The sequence below is a fragment of the Salmo trutta genome, chromosome 17 (assembly GCF_901001165.1).
Source record: "Salmo trutta chromosome 17, fSalTru1.1, whole genome shotgun sequence".
NCBI lineage: Eukaryota > Metazoa > Chordata > Actinopteri > Salmoniformes > Salmonidae > Salmo > Salmo trutta.
In genome coordinates, this window is record NC_042973.1 from 32,624,589 (window position 1) to 32,640,974 (window position 16,386).

The 16,386-nt window shown below is 45.4% G+C and overlaps 2 protein-coding genes across 5 annotated transcripts; one reads left to right on the forward strand and one right to left on the reverse strand.

Annotated features, from left to right (window-relative positions):
- Positions 1–844: 844 nt before the first annotated feature.
- On the reverse strand, positions 845–3,870 carry LOC115152053 (uncharacterized). 4 transcript variants are annotated; one of them, XM_029696526.1, is made up of 5 exons: positions 3,808–3,870; positions 2,766–2,794; positions 2,022–2,398; positions 1,683–1,929; positions 845–1,499 (listed from the first exon to the last, which is right to left on the reverse strand). In XM_029696526.1, exons 3-5 carry the CDS (start codon positions 2,304–2,306, stop codon positions 1,138–1,140), a joined length of 894 nt encoding a protein of 297 aa, XP_029552386.1. In that variant the 5' UTR covers positions 2,307–2,398; positions 2,766–2,794; positions 3,808–3,870; the 3' UTR covers positions 845–1,137. The 4 variants fall into 4 exon arrangements, with proteins under 4 accessions (XP_029552386.1, XP_029552385.1, XP_029552388.1 ...); XM_029696525.1 differs by having other exon boundaries at positions 2,766–2,890; XM_029696528.1 differs by lacking the exon at positions 3,808–3,870 and adding an exon at positions 2,949–3,800.
- A 3,678-nt stretch (positions 3,871–7,548) lies between these two features.
- Positions 7,549–16,073, forward strand: LOC115151354 (proline-rich transmembrane protein 4-like). The gene is made up of 3 exons (XM_029695268.1): positions 7,549–7,915; positions 8,803–9,495; positions 13,068–16,073. Exons 2-3 carry the CDS (start codon positions 8,931–8,933, stop codon positions 15,230–15,232), a joined length of 2,730 nt encoding a protein of 909 aa, XP_029551128.1. The 5' UTR covers positions 7,549–7,915; positions 8,803–8,930; the 3' UTR covers positions 15,233–16,073.
- The last annotated feature ends 313 nt before the right edge of the window (positions 16,074–16,386 follow it).

The following is a 16,386-nucleotide window of genomic DNA, read 5'->3' on the forward strand; positions in this document are numbered from 1 at the left end:
AAAGCAGTTTCTTCTGAAACTCATCAGTCTATTCTTGTTCTGAGGAATGAAGGCTATTCTACGTTTAAAATTGCCAAGAAACTGCAGATCTCGTACAACGCTATGTACTACCCCCTTCACAGAACAGCGCAAACTGGCTCTAACCAGAAAAGAAAGAGCAGTGGGAGGCCCGGTGCACAACTGAGCAAGAGGACAAGTACATTAGAGTGTCTAGTTTGAGAAACAGACACCTCACAAGTCCTCAACTGGCAGCTTCACTAAAAAGTACACGCAAAACACCAGTCTCAACGTCAACAGTGAAGAGGCGACTCCAGGATGCTGGCCTCTAGGCAGAGTTCCTCTGTCCAGTGTCTGTGTTCTTTTGCCCATCTTAATCTTTACTTTTTATTGGCCAGTCTGAGATGTCTTTTTCTTTGCAACTCTGCCTAGAAGGCCAGCATCCCGGAGTCGCTTCTTCACTGTTGACGTTGAGGCTGGTGTTTTGCGGGTACTAACAGTTTTCAGCTGTGCTAACATAATTGCACGAGGGTTTTCTAATGATCAATTAGACCTTCAAAAACGATAAACTTGGATTAGCTAACACAATGTGCCATTAGAACACAGGTGTGACGGTTACTGATAATGGGCCTCTGTAGATATTCCATAAATCAGCCCTTTCCAGCTACAATAGTCATTTACAACATTAACAATGTCTACTGTATTTCTGATCAATTTGATGTTATTTTAACGGACAACAAATTAGCTTTTCTTTCAAAAACAAGGACATTTCTAAGTGACCCCAAACTTTTGAACGGTAGTGTATATATTATTTGTTGTTGTTGAGAAAGATCATTTAAAAATAAAATATTGAGTACATTTATTTATTGGTTTCTTTTCATTTTGAAAATATAGGTTATTTGATTTTAAGGTTGTCATTAGATTTGTGGTGGGGTAGGGAGAAATTTTCACTACAAAAATGGGGTCCCGGCTGAAAAGCATCGAATACCACTGGGCTAGAGGCTATTTCTGGACTGGACCATAGCTGTGTCCTGTGGTAACTTGGCCTTGATGTGGGCCATGCTGAGGGCCTAAGGGGTAGTGGATGGGAATAAGGATTGTTTCTGAACCGGACCACAGTCGGGTGAGTCCTGCCTGGGGTCACATCTTGGCCTTGAGAGGGACCATACTGAGACTCTGGAGGTAGGTCTCTAAGGTGGACAGGTACTCCTGGGGGTGTCGTCTCAGGTGGCCTGCATGTGTTGACTCCTCCCACTTCATGTCCGTCACCTCCATCCCTCGTTTCCTCCAGTAGGCGATGATCTCCTCCATGCTCTCAGGGTCGCACAGCGCGTCGTTCTGGCAGAAGAAGACGAGGGCGGGAGCGGTGACAGGGTTGTTCCTGAAGACGTTGATGCCAGTGTTGAAGTAGTCGACCGTGTGGCATTTGAAGGCTCTGAAGTAGAGTATGCTGGCCCGTTTAACCAGGCTCTCCAGCCGGGGGAACAAGTTCTTACTCAGACCTGAGGAGATAATCAAATACACACGCAAAGTTTAAATGGCCTTAGGAGAGAGGACAATGTCAGCTCACTGGTTAGCTTTATAACCCCTAACCAGGCTCTACTAGACAGTACTAGGCTGTCATAGATGTGTTACACCTGACGGTATATAACCTTTAACCTCTAATCCCTGACCCCCAGACTCACCGGTAGCCATCCTCTCCAGTGAGCCCAGCACTAGGCTGTCATAGATGTGGCCTTTGATCCTCTTAGTTAAGCTGTGGTACTTCTGTGTGTCGTGGGACATGTGCACCAGCAACTGGGTGAAGGTGTATCCTCCTATGGAAAAGGCGTGCACGAGTAAGGGGCGTGACACAAAGCGGTCACTCTGTAGGACATCCAGTACCCTTGCTCCATAGTCTAGACCCCAACGCGGCCACAGGAACTGACTCACCTAGAGCAGAGGGGGGATCGGAGGTGTTTTAGACAGAAAGGAGAGCAGAGAGAGTATGACGTTTCCTCTTTAAACTTTAATCCATTCCTCACCTCGCTCTCCACTATGAGCACGTCGAAGCCTGTACGGAAGTAGATCTCACAGTACTTGGCCACAGCCTGGGGTCGCGACCCCAACCAGGGAAGCATTAGCAACAGGGGCTTGGTTGGGCCTGGGGTAAGGGCTGGTGGAGTACATGCTGCATCGTTCAGGGCAGACAGAGGGCCAAGGGGAGGCCCAATGGGAGGCCCAGGTGAAGGATTAGGTGGTGCCGTCTCGTTCAGGTACAAGGTGATGGTCTTGCTGATGCGGTGAGCTGTGACCCCACGGAATAGCATGGTGACAGCAAGGTGGGACAGTGAGCGCTGAGTTAGGAAGCCTGTAGGGGGTGCTGGCAGTGCAATAAGGCAGCTGTGGTAAAGGCGTTGGTCTGGAAGGGTAAAATAATGAGAAATTGAAAAATTATATTTTGTAGACAGATTTGCTGTATAAACATGATGTAACATTATAGATAGCTAGTACTTCTATTGTATTGTAATTTGACCATAGTCAATTATTTATTCATTCAGTTATTTATGTATTCATTCATTAATTGCAAGCTAGCCTATTGATAACTATGAGGTTGTTCTAGCTGTAGTAGTCGAACCCCTGACTTTCTCAAGGGCACACTGCATGTGCAAACATAGCTGCTTTTAGCAACGCTGTATTGCCACACTAGTGTTGCTGGAAATTGGGTTGCAAAAAAACTGAACAGTCTGCTGGAAGCCAGTAGTTAAATAACGAAAATGTCAACTTACTCTACAGGTAGTCTGGACAGTTGGTCCTTCTGCAGGTGGAAATGTATATCCACAGGAACATTTATTAAACAGACTTCAAACAGTGGGTCCCTGTGTGTGGCTATCACGATTTGTTAACTCATCACCTAAGACATGTGCACAAGACAGAAGTACAGTACATGCACGCAATGCATACATACTAACCGTGATCGTGCCGGTGTTCATTTTTTTACTCATGTGCCAGATGATAAAAATGTCAACAGCAATACCAGCGCTCTAAAAAGTAATCGTAAATAATAGCTACTTTCCTGCAGATTTTTTGTCTCCAATTTCCACCAGCAGAAGGACCAACCGCACAGACATGCAGTAGAGTAAAATTTATTTTTACTCAATATTCTGGCTTGTAAATTAACTTTCCACGTTTTTGTAGTGCTTCGTTTCAGACTGTGTAACTAGCCTAGGAAGCCGATGGTGGCCGCTAGATCTGCACTATCGTCTAGGTTTGACATGCCCAGTCGGTAACATACTTGTGTCCCCCGTGGACCGGTTCGTACTTAAAGCATCCTCCAATCAGGCTGCAAAAGCATAATTTTCCTCCTTAACTAGCTTTAATGGCAGTCCGTTGGGGAAAAACACTGGGAAAATGTGTGCCGTCTCAATAAAACACAATTTTCCACTACTATTTTCAGATGTTCGGCAACATAGGATGTTGCACTGTTAATATCAATAAAAAAAAGTTGCTAGGTTAATTGGTCATCATTACACATTTTGAAAGGGCATATTAACGGGAAATTAGTGGGCAAGATTAATTCAATAACTCATAACATGATGATCTGTCAAAACTGGCATAGTTAACGTTAACTAGCTATTTTACCGCAAGTAAACAATTCCAATCACTTAGCTAGCTAGCTACTCATTTTTTTTGTGGTTTTACAAACTGAGGGTCGACAGGACCTAGCTAAGTTCTGATGTTGCTAATGGTTTAATATCAAATCCTGTATTGACACATCAAAACATTGGAAGGCTGCTGACTAGCTAGCTATCATATACGAACATTCCTTACCTGTGAAAATGCTTCTTCACTCACAAGACGCTTCAGCGACTAGTATTCTGCCAGCAGCATAAATTACGTCACGTTAGTATGGTAATGACGAAACCTTGCAATGTGGTTAACTCATTCAGAAGATATGGAATTTTAATCAATGGCCACTTTTATTGTGCCAACAAGAAAGGCAATGGGTAATTTATGAAAACAAATGAAAAATATGATTTTACATTTTTTTTAAAGACCAATAATGAAAAAATACTATGTTGACACTGGTATGTTGAGAATATTGGGGTGTAGAGATAACTTTTTCTCCTGTCTCAGCTAAAGTGGGGTGGGAAAACGTCAGTAGGGTCTCTAATAACCAAATATGGTTACTTTTTGGGGGGGACTGTCACACGGCCTGCTGCTGTCTTTTCACTCTGCCCCCACCATAGCCCCCAATGCATTACACTGTAATAGACTGTACATAGGATACATTTGGGCTTGTAGAGATAACTTTTCTACCTGTCTCAGCTAAAGTGGGGTGGGAAATGCTCAGTCTCAGCTGAGACAGGTAGAAAAGTTATCTCTACAAGCCAGTATGTATACCATGTACAGTCTATTACAGTACATTGCATTGGGGGCTATGGAGGGGGCGGAATGAAAAGCCAGCTAATCAAATTGTATTTGTCACATACATGTGTTTAGCAGATGTTATTGCAGGTGTAGCAAAATGCTTGTGTTTCTAGCTCCAACAATGAAAAGCCAGCAGCAGGCCGGGCAACACAGCCCCCCTCCAAAACTAACCATATTTGGTTAGTAGAGACCCAACTGAGTATTTCCAACCCCAGTCTATATGAGACAGCTAGTAAAGTTTATTTCTCTACCACCCAACACTATAAGTATCCTATATATACTGTGTATTGCAATGCAGAGACCAATTTAAGTTTAGCAGACTCTATTGAGTAATTCCAACAACATATATTTTTATTTTATTAAACGTTTTTCCTTAAATATAGCCTACACAATACCTTTCAACATACCAGTATCTGTGTAAAGTTAGAAAATAAATGCTGGTATAAATAATACATCAAATTATGTATTTATTTTTTCAAAGGTGGTTGCAATGTTGGGAAAAACACTTTCCCAACCCTGTTCCTTCGGTACCCCCAACAGTTCACTTTTTTATTGTAACCCTGGACAAGCACACCTGACTCAACTTGTCAACTAATCATCAAGCACTAGAGTGAGAAAAAAAAAAAGATTCCGAAAGTTTAGCATGTCTTTGCAGGGGAACTCTTAGTTTGAAGAAAATAATCCACGCTCGTGATGCCAGCATGATATACTGATGCTAGGAGAACGGTAACTCTTCTACGTGTGCCAAGTCGCTCCGCCCCAACGTCCAGGAAGTACTCATTAGAGACCGTACTCATGTTATAAGCCGGTGAAATCGTTCCTACATATGGGGGCGATGATCGTTAGGTCATTTAAACAACGAGCTAAATAAACCGTTTTGAGCACTCTAATTTTTATCCAAACTAAGACCATTTTATTTTCATTGAATAAGGTTTCATGACTTAATTCTGTAGATTTTATAACGGTTTCATTTTAGAGTGTCGTCAACACTTTAGTGATAGTCCCTTGTATTTTTAATGAGCCCTTGTATTTTTAATGAGCCCTTTACTGTAAATGTGTGTTATTTTTCGGAGTGAGCGAAAACGCTTGAATCTTTTAATTCCTTAAGAAAATTGGAAGGCTGTGTCAAGGAGAAACATCTGTAGATGAATGCATTATTGTGACTTTTCTTTTGTGAATTCAGAATTGAAGAACTTGAAAGTTGAGGACCAAAATGGAAATACATAACGTTTGTAATTATTTATTATGTTTTTATCCTCGATCATTTTAACGTGTGTTTGTTATTTTCTCATAGTTGAAACAACCATGTGTTTTAAGAGTATTTAATTCATTCAATATGGCTGTTACAGTGTGCTCTGCAGCTTATGCTGCAATTCTCATTGCCAGATATGAGCTGGCCTGTATCTCTCTGACATGCAAATCATGCTGCCCTTCTGACTCACACACATATAGAACACATTGGGCCCCCAGTTTGGACAACTCATCCCCTGTCAGGCCTGACTCAGCAGCCATGCAGGCAGACGGTGTATGCGCGCTCAGGCGTAGTGTGTGTGCTTGATGTCTGTGTGCGCGTGCGTGCATGTGCGTGTATGCGTAGTGTGTGTATGTGTGTGCGTGCGTGGTGTGTATGTGCATGTAGTTGTATATGCGTGTGCGAGTGTTCCCGAGTGTGTGTTCCTGTGCAAGCTTGTGTGTGTGTGTTCTCCTGTGTATAAGTGTGTGTAGGTCATTTTTGGGGGGATTGGCCATGCCCCACGCTGAGGTCATGTGTTTGGTCAGTCATTGTTCCTCTCCTGAAACCTTTAGTTCCGGCTGGTTGGTGCCTCCTGTGCGGTCATCACTCCGAGTGTCAGTCGACTCTGGTGTGGCTCTCCTAACCCCCTGCAGCAGGGCTGGCCATCTGTTGTGTGAAACCTGAAGACTGGTGTTTGGTCCCAGAGCTTCAGCTCAGCTGGCTAACACAGTTTTGAGTGGTACAGAACACCCCTGGTGTAATGCCTGGTAAGTTTTTTACCCCAGGTGACTACCCTGTGCTCTGTGACCCTCCACCCCTAGGCTTACCCCACTGTGAGCAGGTCCTGTTTACTGTTATTGATCCATCGTTGATCAATTATTGGGCCTCTCTCTGGTTATGGATCATTAACTCTGCTGTTTCCCAGGGATAGATAATGCCTTAACCCTGAGACCAAACTATCTCATTCTACACCGATGGCTGTCTTCCTGCCGGCCTGTGTGTCTGTTTGATCTTCCCCAGGTATATAAATAGGTCATGGACGAGCTACTCTACAGTGTCTACAGGAATAAATAAGAGCTTTCTGCTCCATCAGCGCAAACCTGCCTGATAGTCTCACCAACAGACAGGAGAGATGGAGGAGATATTGATGCTGAAGACGATCCATTCATCATTGCTCTAAATCCAATTGATTTCTGGTCAGTCTCAAAAAAAAAGAACATACTGGAATACTATATCTAAATGCAGCTTTGTTATTGCTCTATGACATTGCATAGACAGTAGCTAGATGCATTGGTTCATGCTCTGTAAATGCACTGCTATAATCAATGACGGTCACCCATAATCCAACCCCCAGTCAGCCGTATACTAGCAGAGCAGATCTATAATATACTGTAGATACAGTACAATGGCCCATATCATCCTATTCAACTCTGGTCAGTCAGAGTACAGATTGAAGATGTACACAGATTAACAAGGTACAGTATGTGGATCAGTGTTTATTTTCAAGTATCCACAGAGGAATTAAATGAGGACATGAGCCTGGACTTTACCCCACAGGGAGATGCAGTACTATATCTATCAGAGTCTGATGACATCAACATGTTGAGTAGAAGGAGACAGATAACAAGAAATAAAGACAGAGAGAAGTGGGTATGTATACGTATGAGCGAGAAAGAGAGATAGATAGGTGGTGTGAGGACAGAGGGCAGAGGACACACACCCCATAACAATATAAAACACCAGTTGTGCGTGCTAGGCTCACAAAGAACTTACACATTCCTTGTGATGTGTGTACCATCATTTGTGACGTGCTTTTAATTTGTAGTCACTTTTACACTGACTATTGCTTTTATGTAAAGTATCACGGAGAGGGTTGGTTTAAACTCCAGCCGCAAATCACATCCAATACACTGTATTGATCTGATAGTTAGTGCCATCCTCCAATTAGTGATTTATTCTCACTGACGTGTGTGTGTACAAACAGACCGCACTGATAAATAATTTACACAGTGAGGTGTATCCACGGGAACCATGCATTTCCGGCACACATCAGAAAAAGAGAGAAACTGAACGAGGGACGGAGAGAGGGAGAGAGTATGTGAGTGATACTGAGAAGAGGAGTGAGCCTGTAACTCACACTCACACAGACAGACGGAGGGATCTATGTAGCAGCAGCGGAGGCTGCAGCAGTGTGGTGTGGGACAGAGGGGATTGTTATTGCTTGGCTGAGCTGGGACCTGTCCTGTCTGATGGAGAGCAGAAGGATGCAGCATAGTAAGTAATACAAATGTGTGTGTATGTGTGGTATTTGTCTGCTGTCTGAAAGATAAGAGGGTCTAGAAGACTGAGGCGGGGGTGGGGGAGTTGTGAAGAGACAAAGAAGAGAGAATGATGGAGAGGGATACATTAAAGTGGTTGGTGTTGCTGGGCATGTCTATGGTGAGTGCTGTGCTACTTTCTGAGTACATTGGCAGAGAGAGGCAGGAAAAAAAAAAAAAGTAGGTATGCATGCGTACATGGGAGGGTTTGTTTTTTCTAGTGGAGGAGGAGAGGACACTGCTACAGTTTCTTTGTATGCTGACTGCGAGGAAGGCCCTAAACATTTTTTAAGACTCCAGGCACCCAAGTCATAGACTGTTCTCTCTACTACCGCACGGCAAGTGGTACCGATGCACCAAGTCTGGAACCAACAGGACCCTGATCAGCTTCTACCCCCAAGCCATAAGACTGCTAAATAGTTAGTTAAATAGTTAACCAATAGTCACCCGGACTATCTGCATTGACCCTTTTTGCACGAACTTTTTTGACTCATCACATACACAGCTGCTACTGTTTATTATCTATCATGTTACGTAGTCACTTTATTCCTAATTATATGTACATATCTTCTTCAATTACTTTGTACCTCTACACATCGACTCGGTGCTGGTACCCCATGTATATAGCCAAGTTATCGTTACTAATTGTGTATTTATTATTACTTTTATTATTACATGTTATTACTTTTCTATTATTTCTCTATTTTCTTTATGTCTGCACTGTTGGGAAGGGCCCGTAAGTAAGCGTTTCACTGTTAGTCTACACCTGTTGTTTACGAAGCATGTGACCAATATAATGTGGTTTGATTTGACTTTGAGGTGTGTGTTGTCTGTGTTCTGCAGGTGAGCCTATTCTTAAGTATGTGGCGTTGAGGTGAAAGAAGTGTTCGTTGGGAATCATGTGATTGGACAGCAATGTTTACCTGCATCATGTGACTTCAAAGAGAATATTACACTATAGGGTCTCCATCATGGCTGCTGTGATGTGGACCTCTCTCCTCCTCTCCCTTGCTCCTCTCCTCCATCTTCAAGCCTTTACCTTGGCCCCAGAGGGCGCCACAAAGGCACCACCACACCCACATACAGACACACAGATCGATGACCCAGTACTGGCCTCACACAGCACTGTATGGCCCTCCTGGGCTCCTGTAGTCCCCACCGCTGGAGCCAGAATGGCCGACTCTTTGGACTGGTTTCCAGGGCTGAAAGACTCCACACTGGCACCTGAGGAAACTGAGAAAAAGGACAACAAAGGCGAGTTTCGGGGAACTATCAGTGACTACACAGAGACCCAAGGCTTTAATCCACTCACTAGACCTACATCACCAGCCCCAGTGAATGCACAGCTAGGGTCTACTACTGACTCGGACCAACACCAACCCAGAGCCCAGGCCACAAACGGAGAGTTGTTAGCTCTGGACTTCCCAGCCACTCAACAGAGAGACATACTGGAGGGAGATATCGTGGTGGAAGAGATTGGAGATGAGTTACAGGACTTCACAGAGAACCTCACAGAGGAAACAGGAACAGACACAAGTAAGAGTATCCAACCCCCATCCCTTCACCCCCATGTCACAGTGATATGTCCACTTTTACAACACCCTCATGGTGTTGGTAAGAATAGTCTTCCCTCGTATTTATAGGACATTGGGCAGAATTGACCTATTTTCGATTTTGTAAAATACTGGCGGTGAATGTACTGATTTACTGTGGCAGTGTGATGAGAGTAACCCTTAATATATTTTCTGTTCATGACATCCTACCTCTGATATCATGAAGTACAATGTGTGTTTGGTGTTTACATGCCCCTGTAGCAATTGTAGTTGTAGTAGTATTAGTAGTGTGTGTGTTTGGTATTGAAGTGTGTGTTGGAAGGTGACTTGTCTTCTCTGTCTGCTCTATGTCTGCTCTGTGCCTTATCTATGTCTGCTCTGTGCCTGCTTTATGTCTGCTCTGTACCTGCTCTATGTCTGCTCTATGTCTGCTCTATGTCTGCTCTGTGCCTACTCTGTGCCTTCTCTATGTCTGCTCTATGTCTGCTCTGTGCCTGCTCTATGTCTGCTCTATGTCTGCTCTGTGCCTGCTCTATGCCTGCTCTATGTCTGCTCTGTGCCTGCTCTGTGTATGTGTGATATGTATTCTGCTGGCAAACACAGTTGTTTTATATTCACAGGGCGGTTTACGTCACGCCTCTCCCCCTCTCTCCTCTCTCTCTTTCTCATTCTCTCCTCTCATCTCCTTCTCTCCCACTCCATCAATCCTCCTTGTCTCCTCCCTCAATCTCCCCCTTCATCTCTCCCCTCCATCTTCCATCCATCTCTACCACCTCTCACTCTCCTCTTCTTTTCCACTCTGTCACAGACACACTTTATTTCTCTCCCTTGCTGTCCTATCTTCTTAAACAGCTACGCTGAGGGAGACTGTTAATGAATTCCTTCGTGTGAGGACAGTAAATGAGATGTCAATGAGAAACACAGTGGACTGGTGGTTTTATATAGGACATTGTAGAAGCCTCTTGCCTCTCCAGCCAGGGAGGGGTAGAGAGCATAGGCAGAGGGTAGTAAAAGGTCTAAGAGGGAGGGAGACTGAACTGGGTTAGCTCTGTGTCTCACATCTCTCTCTCTCTCACACACACACACACACACACACACACACACACACGCACGCACGCACGCACGCACGCACGCACGCACGCACGCACGCACGCACGCACGCACGCACGCACACACACACACACACACACACACACACACACACACACGTGAAAAGAAGAGAAGAGACCAGAGAATGTCACGACTTCCACCGAAGTCGGTTCCTCTGCTTGTTCGGGCGGTGTTCAGCGGTCGACGTCACCGGTCTTCTAGCCATCGCCGATCCACCTTTCATTTTCCATTTGTTTTGTCTTGTTTTCCCACACACCTGGTTTACATTCCCTCATTACTTGTCGTGTATATAACCCTCTGTTCCCCCCATGTCTGTGTGTGAGATAGTTTGTTGTAAAGTGTTTGTGCATTTTGACTGGTTCGCGACGGGTTATTTTGTACCCATATTTTGTTGTTCTGGGTGCCATTGGTTTTGCATATTAAACTGCTCCAGTTTTTACCCAGTTCTGCTCTCCTGCGTCTGACTTCCCTATAGCCAGTCACGCACCTTTTACAGCGAAGGTCTTGTTGTAGAGCTCAGTAGGCAGTAGGCAGTAGGCAGGCACATAGGTAGTGGACGTGTCCACATTATTCAGATGTTATGTTATCATAGGGGACAGACATACAGCATAGAATACAGTAGCAAAAAAAAGTATGTGAACCCTTTGGAAATACCTGGATTTCTGAATAAATTGGCCATAAAATGTGATCTGATCTTCATCTAGGTCACAAAAATAGACAAACACAGTCTGCTTAAACTAACAACACACAAACAATTATACGTTTTCTTGTCTTTATTGAACACACCGTGTAAACATTCACAGTGCAGGGTGGAAAAAGAATGTGAACCCTTGGTTTTAATAACTGGTTGACCCTCCTTTGGCAGCAATAACCTCAACCAAACGTTTTCTGTAGTTGCGGATCAGAGCTGCACAACGGTCAGGAGGAATTTTGGACCATTCCACTTTACAAAACTGTTTCAGTTCAGCAATATTCTTGGGATGTCTGGTGTGAACTGCTCTCTTGAGGTCATGCTACAGCATCTCAATCGGGTTGAAGTCAGGACTCTGACTGCGTATTTTCTTCTGTTGCATCAGTGTTTTGGGTCGTTGTCCTGTTGCATCACCCAACTTCTGTTTCAATTGGCGGACAGATAGCCTAACATTCTCCTGCAAAATGTCTTGATAAACTTGGGAAATCATTTTTTCCATCGATGATAGCAAGCTGTCAAGGCCATGAGGCAGCAAAGCTGCCCCAAACCATGATGATCCCGCCACCATACGTTACAGTTGGGATGAGGTTTTGATGTTGGTGCTCTGTGCCTTTTTTCCTCCACACCCAGTGTTGTATGTTCCTTCCAAACAACTGAACTGTAGTTTCATCTGTCCACAGAATATTTTGCCAGTAGCGCTGTGGAACATCCAGGTGCACTTTTGCAAACTTCAGATGTGCAGCAATGTTTTTTTTGGACAGCAGTGGCTTCTTCCATGGTGTCCTCCCATGAACACCAGTCTTGTTTAGTGTTTTACATATCTTAGACTCATCAACAGAGATGTTAGCATGTTCCAGAGATTTCTGTAAGTCTTTAGCTTACACTCTAAGATTCTTCTTAACCTCATTAAGCATTCTGCGCTGTGCTCTTGCAGTCATCTTTGCAGGACGGCCACTCCTAGGGAGAGTAGCAACAGTGCTGAACTTTCTTAATTTATAGACAATTTGTCTTACCGTGGACTGATGAACATCAAGGCTTTTAGAGATACTTTTGTAACGCTTTCGAGCTTTATGCAAGTCAACCATTCTAAATCTTAGGTCTTCTGAGATCTCTTTTGTTCGAGGCATGGTTCACATCAGGCAATGCTTGACTTCAATTAGCCTAGGGGTTCACATACTTTTTCCAACCTACACTGTGAATGTTTAAATGATGTATTCAATATAGATAAGAAAAATACAATAATATTTGTTATTAGTTTAAGCACACTATATTTGTCTATTGTTGTGACTTAGATGAAGATCAGATTAAATTTGATGACCAATTTATGCAGAAATCCAGGTAATTCCAAAGGGTTGACATACTTTTTCTTGCCACTGTAGGTACATGCACTTACAATATTATGTTATTATTGATGTAATGTTAGTTTTAAGAGTGTGCTTGGGATTATAAATAGTTACACAAATGAGAACAGCAATGGGGTCAATACTACCTCATCTGAACACAGTCTCTCTCTCCCTCTCTCCCTCTCTTGCTCTCTGTCCCTCCCTCCCACCCTTTCTCTCTCTCTCCCCTGGCTCTCTCTCTCTCTGACCCAGTTAGAGATTCCCAGTTACAAGAATGTACTTTTATAATGGATTAGCTCTCTCGCTCTCCCTCTCTCTCTCTCTCTCCCTGATATTTCACCCAATGAAATTCCAGGGGCAAGTGGTTGATTTGGGCATCAGTTTCAATAATCTTTGTTTCTGTTTTTGCAGGTGTGTTTCCAGAGGAGGGGTGGCCAAAGTCGGCCACCAATGAGTCGGCTCTCATCGACTGCAGCCTTGACACCAGAGCCACACCCTGCAACACAACTGATCAATCCTGGAGCCCCTTTTACCCCAATGACATCATCTCCAATCAATCCCAGCGCCCCTTTCTGTCTCTAACTCCTCCTCTCTTTGTGCCTCTGTATTCTGATTGGAACTCAGCTCTGGCCACCTGGGGCTTTGCCTGGGAGGCCCACATCTACGGTCTGGGATCTGTGTTCACTGCATTAGCGCTGATATCTGTACTCTGTCTGTTAGGTCTGCCCCTGCGCTGCCCCCCAGGAAGCCCCTACTTCACCCTGCTGCACCTGTTCCTCCTGGCCACCGGAGGCACTAGAGCATTCTCTCTGCTGTATGACGCTTATAGTCACCAGGACCACCTGCCTGCTCTGGGCTCTCTCCTTCTCTCTGAACTACCCTTCCCCTGCCTCACCTCTGCCTTCTCCATCTGCTTCCTCCTCCTCTCCCTCCGCTCTCGCATGCACCTCTCCCTTCATTTTTCCCTCTCTCTCTCCCTCCCTCTCTCCACCCTGCCCAGGCCTTGTCTCTTGTTCTTCCTCTCCCTGATGCACTTCGGAGCCTTCCTGGGCTCCATAGCTCTATTCCATGTCTTCCCCAGCCTCCCTGTCCTCCTCCTGCTCCCCCAGGGAGTGTTCATCCTCCTCTGCCTCCTCCTCCCCTGCTCGTTCCTCCTCTTTTACTGCCATGTACGACAAGATGCCAAACACATCCAACGGCTGAGTGACGGCGAGGGAGAGGTAACAGGTTCCCCAGTTCTGGTGGGGCGGCTGTCCCGGTGCCCATTCGCTGAGGCTGAGGAGTGGAGAAGGGCAGCAAGGGCTGGGGTGGGAGGGGCTCTGTGCCTGTTAGGGTGTGGGGGGCTTCAGCTGTATGGGATGTTACATGCATTAGGGCTCGGAGGGGTGAGTGCTGGGGCAGGGTTCCAGCCCTGGCCTTGGTGGGCATACCAGCTGGGCTGCAGGCTCTGTGAGGTGGGGGTGTGTCTGTCCCTGTCAATTATCGGCACTCAGCCCCTCCTCTTCTGTTGCTCCAACTCTAACTCCTCCTCCCGGACTAAACTCAACACCAACACCTGTCAGGGGTCCTGGGCGCGGCTGCCCTGTGCCTCACCCGCAGGAGGGCCTAGCCACCCACTTTCCATCTCTCCCATCCTCCCCCCTCACTACCCCTGGTCCCTTGGGCAGAAAGAGAAGCAGGTTGTGTGTGATGTCATCAGGAAGCGCCATTCCGAAGCCCTCCCCCTCTACACACTAATGGATCCCCCTTCAAATGGACTGAACCAGCATCCTAACCCTAACCCCCACCCTGGCCAGACCAAAACCTCCAGACACCCCAACCTCCCTAATCCTCCAAGCCCACCAGGGAGACTTCAAGCTGGGGTTGAGTCCCAGGGCTCCTCCCAGGGTAGTCTATGTCTGGACACTGACTCCACAGTGGACCTGCGCCCCCCCTCTCCCATTGACCTGTCCCGCAGCATAGACCAGGCCCTGTACAGCGAGACCCTGTTCCCCCACAGCCTTTTCAGCTCCTCCAGGCTGCTCCACGCCTCTTCCAGCCTCTCCTTGAACTCCCCTGGCTCCCACCACAGCCAGAGTGCCTCATGGCCTGGAAACAACTCAGCCGACAGTCCCCTCTACCGGACCTCTTCCTGTGGAGATGTGGATATGTCTCCTACACGGCCTCCCCAGCCGGGATGCATTCTCCCAGGCTGCAGCGATCCCTGCTGTCCGCCTGAGTGCTGGTGGAGAGGTAGTAACTCCAGCTATCTGTGCCAGGAGTCCCTGAGTGGGTCTTCCCAGGGTCTGTTCCCCAGCTCAGGGACAGGAGGGGCATGGTCACACCCCCACACCACCAGAGGGCAGCCCTGCCAGAGCAGTCTGCCCAGGACACTCCCCCACCTTACCTATCACAGACGTTACCACACCCTCAGCTCGGCCTCGCAGGACAGTCAGTGGGAGGGGCGGCTGGAGGGCAGAGAGGACCTGAGTGAAAGCAGGTTGCTGGAACGGGATACGGCCGTACAAGCGGAATTCGTCAACGTGTGCCGACAGATCGATGCTCTTAGCGTGTGTAGTGACACTATTGACCTGTAGGCAGATGCTACAGGGTTTGAACCATGCGTCATCTATGTGCCACAAGGGCGTAAGGATATGACATGTATAATGCACAGAGATCATATATTGACCTCTAGTGAGAGCTAAGGACGTAACTGATACGCTACACTTAGTGCTTGAGTGATGTTAGCATTCAGATCAAGCAGATTTTTCACTGCTACAACAGAAGTATACAGAGGTAGAACTGACTATCAGTTGCAGTTTTATGGGGATTCTACACATAGAAAATAGACTTATAGATCTGTTTGATTAGTTATAAGCTGTATATAACTGAACAGTTAGTTCCAAAAAGTGCTAAATGAACAATGAACTTACTGAAACAACCAAATTAGAACTGATTTGAAGAACTTTGAATACGAAATGTCAGTATAGTCTTGATGATAACCATACCAATATGCAAGATCACTTCATGCTTTAGTGCCATCTACTGGGGGAGAGTGAACAAAGGGTAACTCTTACATTATAGCTGTTTTTTAATAAACTGTTTGTTCTTATAAAGAATTTATAATTGGTGTCCTACCACCAAGCAATATAAGCGTACCTGTTTAAGTCACAACAGCAATATAAACCAGGAGTTATACTAGAGTGTTCAAGTGCCAAATGCAGCAATGGAACCCGATACCAAAGCAAAGATTTCACCCAACGTTTTTAATTTAATTGAAAAACAGCTCAACCTCTGATATTTCAAACCCTTTCTCTACAATGAGTAACGCTGTGTCATACGGTACATATATCATTGAAGACTGTGTAAAATATACAGAGTATACTAAACGTAAGGACACCTGTTCTTTCCATGACAGACTGACCAGGTGAATCCAGATTAAAGTTATGATCCCTTATTGATGTCATTTGTTAAATCCATTTCAGTCCGTGTAGATGAAGGGGAGGAGACAGGTTAAAGAAGGATTTTTAAGCCTTGAGACAATTGAGACATGGATGTGTGCCATTCAGAGGGTGAATGACAAAATATTTAAGTACCTTTGAACGGGGTATGTTAGTAGGTGCCAGGCGCACCAGTTTGTGTCAAGAACTCTAACCCTGTTAGACTCTAACTGCTCAACAGTTTCCTGTGTGTATCAAGAATGTTCCATCACCTAAAGGACATCCAGCCAATTTGACACAACTGTGTGAAG